Source organism: Kogia breviceps, chromosome 5 (genome assembly GCF_026419965.1).
Source record: "Kogia breviceps isolate mKogBre1 chromosome 5, mKogBre1 haplotype 1, whole genome shotgun sequence".
NCBI lineage: Eukaryota > Metazoa > Chordata > Mammalia > Artiodactyla > Physeteridae > Kogia > Kogia breviceps.
Genome location: NC_081314.1, coordinates 64,069,805 through 64,083,247, shown reverse-complemented (window position 1 = coordinate 64,083,247; position 13,443 = coordinate 64,069,805). Strand labels below are relative to the sequence as shown.

Genomic DNA, 13,443 nt, shown 5'->3' with positions numbered 1-13,443 from the left:
TTCACATTTATTCTAAGCAAGCAAAAAGTTCTCACAGTCACATTACTGCCTCCTTCAAACCTGATCAAGTATTCTTATATAATTTAAGATCTACTCCAGTTTTTCTCTTAGAGTCTTTCTCAGGATCACTGGTATGACATTTAAAAATTTTATATTTATTTGGCACAGCAGTCAAATAACTATATTTTAGTTGCCTTTTCCAATGTATTAAGACATTACAACTGATGGCTCAATTATTGAAGCAAATTTGTGATAAAATGCTATATTTCTAAAAATAAACTGATTGACACAGAGAACAGACTTGAGGTTGCAAAGGGGGAGGGGGGTGGGGGAGGGATGGATTGGGAGTTTGACATTAGCAGATGCAAACTATTTTATACAAAATGGATAAACAACAAGGTCCTACTGTATAGCACAGGGAACTATATCCAATATCCTGTGATAAACCATAATGGAAAAGAATATGAAAAATATATATACGCATAACCGAATCACTTTGCTGTACAGCAGAAACGCATTGTAAATCAACTATACTTCAATAAAATAAAATTTTAAAAAATAAATTAAAATAAACTGTTTAAAATAAATTCTCAGTACATTAAGAGGCACTGGAATCAGTTTGTTAGATCCCGTAGGGCCTTTCCTCTGACTGGGTAAACTCTCCATTTTCCCAAACTCCACAGTTAAAATTTGCTGCTGTGGATATATGTTAACTACAAAAATATAACACATGAGAAAAGAAAAGTTAATAGCATAATTTATGCAAAATTCGCCTCAGGTTTTGTTTTTCAAGAACTGACAAAATGGATGATGACTTGTTATTCTTTGATCAATTATCAGTTTGTTTTGTGATTCATTCTCTGGCCCCAGTCTACTTTCCCAGCCCATCAATTCTAACAATTTTGCATCCCTGCAATCAGGATGCTTCCTACAATTGATGGCATCTTAGAATAGCCAATAGCTGAATGGCTGCCAGGATATAAATGTCACTGTTAAGCATGCTCAAACTTGGTTTGCTTGCAATTTTCTGTGGTACTTGATTGCAACCCCTCAATAGTTCATTCAGCAAACCAATGAAGTACCATTTTAGGAAGGATTTAGGTTTCTTACCAGAAGGTTGTTCTGTTGACACCTTCTGATAAAATCAAGAAAGCACCAGCATCAAAACTTGCAGAGTGGGTGAAAATTCTTGGAAGAAAATCCTGGAGATAATAGAGGAGAGCTCTTTTAAAGTACGCTTGCAACATCAATGCTCTCCATGGCACTGAGGAAGATATTGTGAGCAGAAACACAATCATCTGAACCTGAAAATGTTTCAGTTTTCAAAAAACTGAAAACAAAGTGTCTATTAACTGGGGAATGGCTGGATTTCACAGTAATTCTTAATGGTGAAATATGTAACCATTAAAATTTATTTTGCTTCTACTTTCCTTATGTATGCAAATGTTTAAAGATAATCTTTCAGGTGATATACAAAAGAATTTTAAAAGATAAAACAACCACTCATAGATCAACTGGCAACATTTCTTTTTTAGTGCCTCTTACAACTGATGCCATTTTAAATACAATGAAATTGTATGGCTCTTCCACTGATTTCCCAAATCTACATATGGAAAAATAACCTGTTCCCAGGACTCTAAAACCCAACTTCCAATTATATACACATCTCCACCCATGGCTTACTTTTATACCTAAAATCAATCAGCATGTCAACAGTCAGAATCATCTGCTGTCCTGCTTTTGCACTCTATAAATGTATGATCCATTTTACAGGATTAAAAAAAAAAGAGAGAAAAGTGAATACAGCAAACTATTGCTTAATCAGGGTTCTACGAAAATACAGCCCAATCACTAAGTCATTCATTGTGTGTAATGAACTTCTCTCCCATGCATCAAGAATAGTACTAGCCATGCACAATCCTTGGAAGAATTGAGAAAACGGTGTTCCTCTGCTTTATAATTCAGATGAGAAACTATTAGGTTGAGAAAACTGACTTAAGGACTCCCAGACCTAATAAGCAATTTTACACGAGTCTCAGTCTGCAAACTGAAGGAGTTGAAGCTTCTTTTACTAAGGTAATTCCTACGCACTCAAAGGTGTGCCAAGAGTACTTAAAGCTACTCCTTCTCCCCCCAAAAATATTGCAGTTAATCTTCCTGGAACTTTTATGTCAAGTAATTTAAAGAATTTAATAAACACTTTATGTTTCTGGACTGTGTACACAGTTAACAGATACAGAAAGAACTCCTTATTAGGGAAAGGGAAAAAAACACTTACTGAGCAATACAATATACTGGTTTTACTGTTAAGACTGGTCTGAGATCCACTACTTACTATGCAGTAGGTAAAAGCGAGGGCCCAGAGCAGTAAAGTAAGGAAAATAAGACTCTTTTAACTGGCTTTACTTGCCCAAAAGCAAGTCACAATATCCTCGTTTAGGAACTCTTTATGGTCTTTCCAGAGCACCCTAGAGACTTTTTGGAGCAATTCTCAGAAGGTTCTATCAACCCTGAATGGGACCCAGCTCTCCTAGATGGTGGACTTCCTCCCATCCCAATCCTACAAGTGAGGAAGAGCTGGCTGATGAGAACAGTACCTAATTTCCCCATGTGCAAACAAAAACGAAACAAACAAACAAAAAACCTTTAAAACAGATTATTTAATAATACATGGTGCTAGCACAACTGCCTATGATATTCAAAATAAGACTTGATGTAGTAAATATGAAATAAACAAATAAAACACTTTAAGAAAACCTAAGGAACTGTATGTATAATCTGAACACAGGATGTCTTAACCGAGCTGGAAATGCTGAACCCTTAATAGGGAAAAAATACTTCAGTATGTAAAAATCAGAACTTCTCTATGACCAGGGATACCAGAGAGTTAACAAATTATAGATGGGGAGGGGGTATTCATATACTGAGTCCTAAGAAATCTCAATAAGCAAAAAAGGACATCCCAGAAGGAAAATGGGGAAAAACAAGTGATTTATGGAAAGGCAAATCCAAATGGCCAACAAACATTAAAATTCACATGTGGGGATTTGCAAATCAAAGTTGCAATCTTTACATCCAAGAGATTCACAAAAAATCAAAGATTATAATGCCTATTTCTGGCAAGGATGTAAGACAAAAAAAGCTGACATTCATCAATTGAGAAAATACAAAGTGTTAAGCCTTTCGGAATGTAATCTGTTAACATTTATTAGAGTTAACAGGTAAAAGTTCCCTTCCACCAAGCTATCTCCCTCTTTGAAACCTATCCAATGGAAACACACATGGAGCAGCAAAAAACTGAAAACAAAGTGTCTATTAACTGGGGAATGGCTGGATTTCACAGTAATTTTTATGGTGAAATATGTAACCATTAAAAAATAAATTACACTCCAACAGAAAATGGCCAAGATGTAGATTACCTTACTTTTACAGAGCAATACTGAAAAACACCTACGTTTGTATCTGAATGTTTATCTATGTACATTCTATGAGTATGAAGAAAAATCTGGCACTATGTATACTTGGCTATAAACAGGCTACCTAAATGGATTGTGAATGAGAGATCACGTGGAGAAGGGAAACCAAGGGAAAAAGAAAAAAAAGAAATGTACAATAAAGCATGTCTGTATATGCTTATACATATGTATAAAATTATACACTTGCATATGCATGTATAAATATTTTTAAAGAGTTGAGATTATCTTTAATACTCTGTCAATCAGCACTATTTCCACACAGCACATATATATACACATTACCACTCCCCACATCTTTTTAATTTTTCCATCTCTAGTGATCTCAAATCCACATTCTAAGTAATAAACTCATTTGTTTGATGTCTACATACAACACCTAAAAGATCTGGGTCGTTATTTGATTCCAGTAACAAGCACATTCAAGACTGCTACAATCAAAAATTTTCTTAACTTCAAACAATACACTTTTTTTTTAAAGGACCTACATCTATGTCTGGAAATTATTTCAAATCAATGGACACATGTTCTATAAATAAAATCCACAAATTTACTAATTACATTATGTATTACAGAACTTACTGCATCATTATGAAATATGTTCTTTTAAGGAAAAAAGTTACTCAAGGCAAGCCTTCAGCATCCCTTAGTACTGAACATTTAACTGTTCTGAATAAAAAATGACAATGAAAATGTGAGGATTTCATAAGAATATATAAATATATACTAATGCTTACATACTAGTAATGTTCTTGGCTTATTAATTTCACAAGTTTATAATATCCAACAGTTCCTGAAATAGAAAGACTCAGAGGTTTCAAATGCCCAAACAAAACTATAATGACTTTCCTGTTGCCAAGAGTTGAGTTGAAGTTCTCTATAATTCTATATATGCATAAAGTTCTGGGACTTATCTGAGCTTGACCAGGATCAATATATAACCCCTCAAAAAAAAAAATTAAGTTCAGTTTGAATCAAAATCAGAAATAATTTAGTTTTGTACATATGCATTTATACAAATATTAACAAGTCAAAAGAGTGTCCAGAAACCAAGAATGACTGATCCATTTGTTCATTCAACAAATATGTACTGAAGATCTACTAATGAACTAACTACATATATCAAGTCACTGGAAAACTTAAGACTTGAAAATAACCTGGAAAACTATTTAAGCAAAAATCTATGAAACAAGAAAAGTTCTACTTTTTTTTTTTTTTTTTTTCCTGGCCACGCTGTGCAACATCAGAATCTTAGTTCCCCGAGCATGGACTGAATCCCTGCCCACTGCATTGGGAGTGCAGTCTTAACCACTGGACCACCAAGGAAGTCCCAAGAAGTTTTACTTTATTAATTAGCCAGAATAAGAAAGCCGCGGAGATAGGAACCCGAAAGATGAGATTCCTGATGCTAAAGAAATACTGACAGAGAAATGCCATGTTACTTTGCCAACAACAACTATAAATTTCATACTTATTACTGCGGAGACCTCTACTCATGCTCCCAAAAAAGCTAAGCAAAAAATGCTGAAGCTAGAGTATGGAAGACAAGTTATAACAACTAACATTTAACTTAGATTTAACTTTGGTTCAATTTTGCCATGGCTATCAGCCTCTTTAATGTAAGGAAAAATAAACTGAAGAGACTGTTGTACATGTAAATAGATATTACATATACAGATTAACAAAAGTAACGCTTTGCATTGCTTAATTTTGTTTTGCTCAAGCTATTCTTTATTTGGTCCTAGAAAATTTTACACCAGCATCACAATAGAATTTACTACTATTAGCTAAACATCTGCCAAAGAATTTTCTCAAGACTTTTGATAACTACTGTGCCACACCTTAAAATTTGAACAGGACATTTCAAACATATACATATATAAAAAAGAATTTCAAACATTTTCCAAAATACCTTACACATAACGAACACTATAAAGCTAACAATTAAGGGTGGTATAAATCACAACTATCCAGCACAAATTACAAATGGAGCCATATATCTAGTTTTAAAATTTCTAAGTATATTAAAAATAAGTAAAAAGAAACAGGTGAAGTTAATTTTAATAATTTTAACCCTATATATCCAAAATATTATTTCAACATGTAATCATAATTTTAAAACTGCAGTCTTACATTCCTTTTTTCATACTAAGTCTTTGAAATCTAGTATAACTTTTACAATTAAAGCACATCTCAATTCAGGCTAGTATATTTCAGCCCCATGATGAGTGGCCACCATCAGAGAGGGCAGATTCTGTAATGTGAAGCAAAGCTCAAATCATTTCTCCAGGGCTTCCCTGGTGGCGCAGTGATTGAGAATCTGCCTGCCGATGCAGGGGACACGGGTTCGTGCCCCGGTCCGGGAAGATCCCACATGCCGCAGAGCGGCTGGGCCCGTGAGCCATGGCTGCTGAGCCTGCGCTTCCGGAGCCTGTGCTCCGCAATGGGAGGGGCCACAACAGTGAGAGGCCCGCATACCACACACACAAAAAAATCATTTCTCCAGGAATCCTCCCAATTCAGTCCTCTTGACTCCCAATGTATTCATCAGAATAATTTATAATTAATAATTTGATAAGCCATATATTCATACTTGGAAAAAAAATCACACAATGCTTAGAGATCAGGCTGTCTGGAAGTCCAAAATATCATTATGAATCTTGAATCAGCCTATTAATTTTATGGATAGATTCGCTTAGCCTCAGTTTCCTCAACTGGGGTAACATTATCTCTTTCACTGTGACTGAGAGGACTAAGTAAGATAAATTCTTGTAAAGTACCTACACAGTCTGAGAGTCTGAGTGCTCAACAGATAACAGCTGTTATTGTTGTTAGAGCCAGATAGGACCTTAGTCAACTAACAACCTAGCAGATTCCACCACTTGATAAATTGTCAAAAGAAATCCAAGTGCCTCATACTGCGGATGAAAAACCTAAGCCCTCACATACTAGCTAGCACGAGAATTAGGGGTCAATCATAGAATGCATACTGCTCTTCAACTACAAAAAAGCAAGTTTGCTACATCCTTAACACTGTGGTAGAGAATTCAGTTCCTGAGTTATTATCCAGTCAAGTGTCTGCCTTGTCTTCCTAGCTAAAAAACATAAGCTTACTGCCATGAGATTTCCTTTGGGGAACCTCTCATGCTATGCTGAACTAGGCAACTGGAAGTGAGAAGCCCTGGCATTAAATCTCATTTCAGCTACAGTGTAATTGGGACTTTTTTTTTTTTTTTTTTTCCTGCGGTACGCGGGCCTCTCACCATTGTGGCCTCTCCCATTGCGGAGCACAGGCTCCGGACGCACAGGCTCAGCGGCCATGGCTCACGGGCTTAGCAGCTCCGTGGCATGTGGGATCTTCCCAGACCGGGGCACGAACCCGTGTCCCCTGCATCGGCAGGCAGACTCTCAACCACTGCGCCACCAGGGAAGCCCTGGGACGTTATTTAATCATTATTGTCAGTTTCCTAATATGTAAAATGAGGATAAAAATACATACCTCACGCAGTCCCTGAGAGAACAAAATCAGGAAATACATGTACAAGCCTCAAAGAATACACAGTAAACAACAGATAATAATAGTAAACAGATAATAGTAAACTATTATTTTACTCACAGAATACAAATATCTGATGATAAAAAATATATAAAGGTGCATAGAAAGAAAAATATGGAAAAAAGTATGTTTTCTGTAAGTAAAGCCAAGGCCTTGACAATAAATTCTCTAGATAGGTAAGAGTACAGTTTGTTTGGTTTTTTAAAATAAATTTATTTATTTATTTTTGGTTGTGTTGGGTCTTCATTGCTGCACACGGGCTTTCTCTAGTTGCAGCACACAGGCTTCTCACTGCAGTGGCTTCTCTTATTGCGGAGCACAGGCTCTAGGTGCTTGGGCTTCAGTAGTTGTGGCACATGGGCTCAGTAGTTATGGCTCACGGGCTCTAGAGTGTAGGCTCAGTAGTTTTGGTGCGGCATGTGGGATCTTCCTGGACCAGGGCTCAAACTCGAGTCCCCTGCATTGGCAGGTGGATTGTTAACCACTGCGCCACCAGGGAAGTGCCGAGATTACAGTTTTCTTTCTTTGCTTTTGTGTTTTCAAATTTTTCATTAATTGCATATTGTTCTTGTAATACAAAAACAAAACTTCACAGGAAAAGTATTTTTTTTTTTTTTTTTTTTTTTTTTTTTTGGTATGCGGGCCTCTCACTGTTGTGGCCTCTCCCGTTGTGGAGCACAGGCTCCGGACGCACAGGCTCAGCGGCCATGGCTCACGGGCTTAGTTGCTCCGCGGCATGTGGGATCTTCCCGGACCAGGGCACGAACCCGTGTCTCCTGCATCGGCAGGCGGATTCTCAACCACTGCGCCACCAGGGAAGCCCCAGGAAAAGTATTTAAATTTAATTTTTAAAAATTAAGTGGGTCTTCCCTGGTGGCGCAGTGGTTGAGAGTCCACCTGCCGATGCAGGGGACACGGGTTCATGCCCTGGTCCGGGAAGATCCCACTTGCCGCGGAGCGGCTAGACCCGTGAGCCATGGCCAATGAGCCTGTGCATCCGGAGCCTGTGCTCCGCAACAGGAGAGGCCACAACAGTGAGAGGCCCGCATACCGCAAAAAAAAAAAAAAAATTAAGTGGCTTTTTCACTTAGTTAAATCCTAGTTCTTTTACATATTTAAAATACTGCATTTTAAAACATGTACAACTAACAATAGCTTCAAAACATCTGGAACTGCATGTTCTTAACTTAATAGTGTCCCCAGTAAGAGAGCAACCATCTTTTCCTCAATTACTAATCTCCACAAAGAAATCAACAATATTCTACACTAACTTGAAGTCAGTACATTTTCAAAACACAACTCCTTTACTGTAACTCTACAGACCATCATTAGCGATAATAAAACTATTGCATGATTTAATTACTCTCAAATTTCATTTAAATATTAAACTAAAGCAAAAAGGAAATTCTGCAAATATTATAGCACTTTAAAATGTTCTGTAGTTGATCAATTACACAGTCAAAACCAGAAATCGGGCTTCCCTGGTGGCGCAGTGGTCGAGAATCCACCCCCGATGCAGGGGACACGGGTCTGTGCCCCGGTCCGGGAAGATCCCACATGCTGCGGAGCGGCTGGGCCCGCGAGCCATGGCCACTGAGCCTGTGTGTCCGGAGCCTGTGTTCCACAACGGGAGAGGCCACAACAGTGAGAGGCCCGCGTACCACCAAAAAATTTAAAAAAAAACAGATTATCACGGAGCTCTATAAGTAATTCTATCTTCTACAGAGAAGGCCTGAAAATTCATTCAGCCATCTTAGAGATCACACATTTCCTTGGAACACCATGGAAACTTTCCTCTCCAAGAGCCAGAAACTGAGTGACTTACTTTCAACTTCTATTTAAAATTATATTCTGCTCACGGCTATGCAAGTTGCAATGCTTTTACAAAGCTTAAGATCATATACATCAGTTTAAAAGCACTTTAATGACCCCAAATGGGCACAAGGCTTTTTTGGGGTTAACGAAAATGTTCTAAAATAAGATTGTGGTAATGGTTACACAACTCTGTAAATACACTATCAGAGAATGTAAATTCCATCTGAAAGCTTTAAAAAGGAAACAAAAAGAAATAAGGCATCTTAAATGACCAGTAGTATAAACCCTATGATGCCGCACTCCAGATAAAAAAGCTATAAAAGCGAATTTTTATATAAAATTACATCCCGCATCAAGTGCTTAATTACCGTATTTCCCATTCTTCCCAACCCCTACAGAGTTATATGGCTTCAAACAAGAATATATCGTTTTTATGTCTTTAACTACCACAGATCCACTGTTAAGTAAAAAGCGCAGAACGCAGAACAAAGTATTTAGTATGCAATCATTTGTGTAAATATTTGGGGGAAAAAAAGAAACTATACTATTTTGGGGTTGAATCTTCTTCACCAGTTCCAATTATTTTGTGCAATGAAGTTTCAGTTCCACTAAAAATCTTTAATTAATGTCTACGGCGCACTGCCTCAAGCATGATGATACTGGCTACTAATCCCATGACTTTGAAATTCTTCAATGGCAATTCGCATTTACAGCCAAATGTGTTGGGGGAGGGGAGGGCAGGGCAGAGAAAAGGGGAGAAAATGAGGAGGAAAATCACAATCACCTGTAATATTGAAAACCACCACTGAAAGAAAATAATACACCAAAATGTTACCTGCTGTTATCTCAAGGCAACTTGTTTTTTTTCTGATAGTTTCTAAAATCCCACACTGACCATGTATTATTTTTTAAATTTAAAAAAATTACTTAAAATAAAATTACTTCCACACTAAACAAAAGCCAAACTGAAAACTCTACACAGTATTCTGTATGATTCTATGTTTAGGACATTCTGGAAAAGGCAAAACTATGGGGACAGAAACCACCCCAGGTTCTGGGGGTGTGGAGAGAGGATGACTGCAAAGGGGCAGGATAGAAATTAAGGGGATGGTGGAACTATTCTATCCCTCCATGCTAGTGTAGTGATTACACAACTGTTAGCATTTATCAAAGCTCACATAATCGTATGTCAAAAAAGATGCACTTTACCATATGCAAATTAATCTCAAAAATTCATGTAATTAAAATTAATAAAACTGCTTCTGCGGTGAGCCAATTTTTTTCCAAGCGCACAGTTTCATGGGATAAAAAAAAACTGCAGACTACTGAACTACTTCAAAAGCCTCATTTTATACAAAAGCCTATAGCCCAGGGATATTTGGTCAAGGGTGCAATGCTAGACAATGTTAAGTAAGCTGAAGTATGTACAGACCTAGAATTCCCATGTGTTTAACTTCAAATGCAGGGCTCCTTCCACTTCATCATGCTCACTCTTCCAGAGCTGGAAGACCGTAGTTTCCACAAAGTGCATGTACAAATGGATTATGGCAGGACACAAAATTCCAAAGCGTTCAAGTGCTATCTCAGTAGAGACAACGTCACTAGGGTCCTTCTCAACCTCTGCCAAAAAACCACCTTACTTTATACTTTGTTAGGCAAAAATGGGTAATGGAATCCAAGTCTAAGAATTAAGAAGATTTTGTAGAGTATGGATAGGTATCAACAACAAATACTTTGGAGTTCCAAAATGGGAGCATTTGATTCGTGAATTGACAAAAGCAAAATAAAACAACAAAAATACTTTGGGAAGCGAAAGTAAGATAGTAAACAATCTTTACTAAAACATTCAAACTGACAATCTTATTATTCAACCTTATAAATTTTTTAAAAAGTAAATGTATAGCAGGTAAACAACATAAATAAAATATACTTGGATAAAAAGAAATGGTGTTGTATCTACCATCAATATGCTGAAAATAATTTGTTAAGGCAAAATAATCTTTTCTGTATTTCGATATGCCAGGAAAAAATGCACACCTCCATTACACAAGAATTGAATAGCCAAATAGTAAAAGTGATACAAACATGATGAACATTATCTACCCCTGACAGGAAAAAGTATAAGCCCATTCTTTGTGCATTGTGCCACAACTGTATCTGCAGTCGTTCAGAGAAGGCAAGCATTAGGTTTAAGAACAGAAGGTGACTTCCAGGGAAGTGTAGTGGTTAAGACTTCGCCTTCCATGCGAGGGGTATGGGATGGATCTCTGGTAGGGGAACTAAGATCCCACATGCCTCTCAGCCAAAAAAACCAAAACATAAAACAGAAGCAAGAGTTTTAACAAATTCAATAAAGACTTTTTAAAAATGGTCCACATCAAAGAAAAAAAGAAATAACAGAAGTTAATTATCTACTCAAATTTTACTCAAGTCTTTCCTCTGACACCTAGTTGTAAACCTAGACTGATAATGTAACCATTCACACGTTACAGGACTCCTTTCCACCAGACGCCAACTGTGATTCCCCACCATGCTATTACCACGTGATAGCTAAACCAATTCCATATAGCTAATTAGTAAACTAGGAAAGGAAAAGCAACGCTGAAAATAGCAATTACGACCACCTAGTAAAATAAAATTCTGTGCGGGATAAAAGGCACGCTGAAACGAAACCCAGTGAGAATACATTCTGCGTACTCACAATACTACTGCTGTATTAGGAGAAGGCCCTTCATAAAAATAGCCAGGACTGTCAAACATTTGAGATGCTGGCTTAGTGAGATTGACTGACAGACAACAGCTGGGGAGATTTTGTATTGATCTTGTACCCTCGTGGCATACTTTGGGAGAAAGGGAGAATCGGGAAAAGGACCGTTATAATGGGAAAACTAAACTGTAAGGATTTCATTTTCATCTATGTCACCCATACACTGGAAGCCCCTACTAAATTCTTCTACTCCCGAATTCCTCTTCCGTTTTCCAGACCCGATCCCACAGCAATGCACCTCCTTCCACCCGATGGAAACAAAAAACCTCGTGGGGGGGGGGGTCAACACCTTCCCAAAACACTGGGTAACTGATAAAGAAACTTGTCACCTCCCCACCTGTGTCTCCTTAATCCATTTCACATTTTAAACCTTAAAACCTAGAACTCTCGCCTTTTCTTCCGTAATAGAGGAGCTAAGGCGCCGCCCAATTTCCCAGGCCGCAAAAAATATTTCTACCCGCCACATTTCAAGATTTTCTAGTTTTCTCTTCGATCCTAACCCTCAATCCGGCACCCACTCCCCCTTCAGACACTGAAGTTTATTAGCCCGAAACCCTAGTACAAAGGTGAATTCCTAAGATTCCGCGAGGCGCCCCCCCCCCCCAAGGAGGTGGGGAGGGGTCGGAGCAGCGGGCCGAGGCGCTCCCGCTCGGCCCAGTCCGAGGGGCGGGGGAGCGGCTGTGACCACACAATCCCACCACCTCCTTTCACGACTGCCCCCAACCTCCCGGAGCTCGGGCCTGCTCCCAGGCAGCTCCCTGCCGCCATTCGGCTTCTCCTCACCGGCCCGCCAAGGGCCACACGAGCATCCAAGAAGAAGATTCATAAATAAGAATAGAAAAGATATCCGACGTGTTGTTTCAAAACATAACGGAGCCCGGGCCCCCGAGACCGTTAAACCGCGGGTGGAGGGGGGAGAAGCGATGAACCTAGAGGCCTGGGGTTTTGGCCTAGCCGCCCTCTTCAACCCCAAACCTCACTCTCCAGGACCACCAACCCTCCTTCAAACCTGCCCGAGCCCCCAGAAGACCCGACAAGGCGGCAAAAGGGTCGGTACCTTGTAGAAAGCCCCGTTGGAGCCGCGAACCTCCACCGTCAGCTCCGCCATGTTGGAACCGCAAAGGCCGCTGGGAAGAGATTCTAGAAACTTTCCAACCAGAGAGGAGGAGGGGGAGGGGCGTGAAGGAGGCAGGGGGAGGGACGAGGAAAACGGGGTGGGGACTGGGATCCCCCGCCCCACACCCCTGGGGTCTCACTGCTCAGTTGTGATTCTCCCAGTGGGATCCCCCCGCTCCTTACATCACTAGACCCCGGCTCCGCCCGCCGCCGCAACGTCCTGTTCGCCGCCCGACACAATCGCCCGACCTTGTTGACCCGCCCCTACGTCCCCGCCCCCCAGTGCCCGCAGCTTACCAGCCCCAGGATGTCCGGGCCTCCAGCCAGACAGGACTGAACTGGCCGGGCAGGCGCTGCCTGCCCCTAGCCTCTGCGTTCTGCCGGTTTCGGGCATCCTGCCCTGAAACTTTCTTGAGGTGCTGGTAGCCCTGCCGTAGCTTCCCCACCCAGAGAAGCCCCCATTGTGGGGGCTTCAGACGCCCACTGCCACAAACTTTGGGGAAAAGAGGGAGCCTAAAAATGGACATACAATGGGCTCTAAATTCTCTCGCTTCGGTCTTAGAAAAAAATCGGTGGCCTCCTCCTGATTCCACACAGTTCGGCCCAGCTCTCTCCCCACCTGTTACCACTTTAGCTGTTTAAAAAGTCAAACTAAGTACGTCCAGTTCAACTTAGCTGTGTTCACAAGCCGCAGCAAAATGTAGGGGGTAATATCA

The 13,443-nt window shown here is 39.8% G+C and overlaps 1 protein-coding gene across 10 annotated transcripts in view; it reads right to left on the bottom strand.

The window, feature by feature from the left end:
• FXR1 (FMR1 autosomal homolog 1) overlaps positions 1 to 12,981 on the bottom strand; it is a 57,896-nt gene extending 44,915 nt beyond the window's left edge. For 5 of the 10 annotated variants that reach the window (XM_059063880.2, XM_059063882.2, XM_059063887.2 and 2 more), the window contains exon 1: positions 12,669 to 12,882. In XM_059063880.2, the coding sequence (XP_058919863.1) occupies positions 12,669 to 12,719 (51 nt within the window). In that variant the 5' untranslated portion in view covers positions 12,720 to 12,882. Of the gene's footprint in view, positions 1 to 12,668; positions 12,883 to 12,910 lie in introns of those variants that run through there. The other 5 variants (XM_067034089.1, XM_067034086.1, XM_059063881.2 and 2 more) reach the window with 5 other exon arrangements.
• Between the last annotated feature and the right edge of the window lie 462 nt (positions 12,982 to 13,443).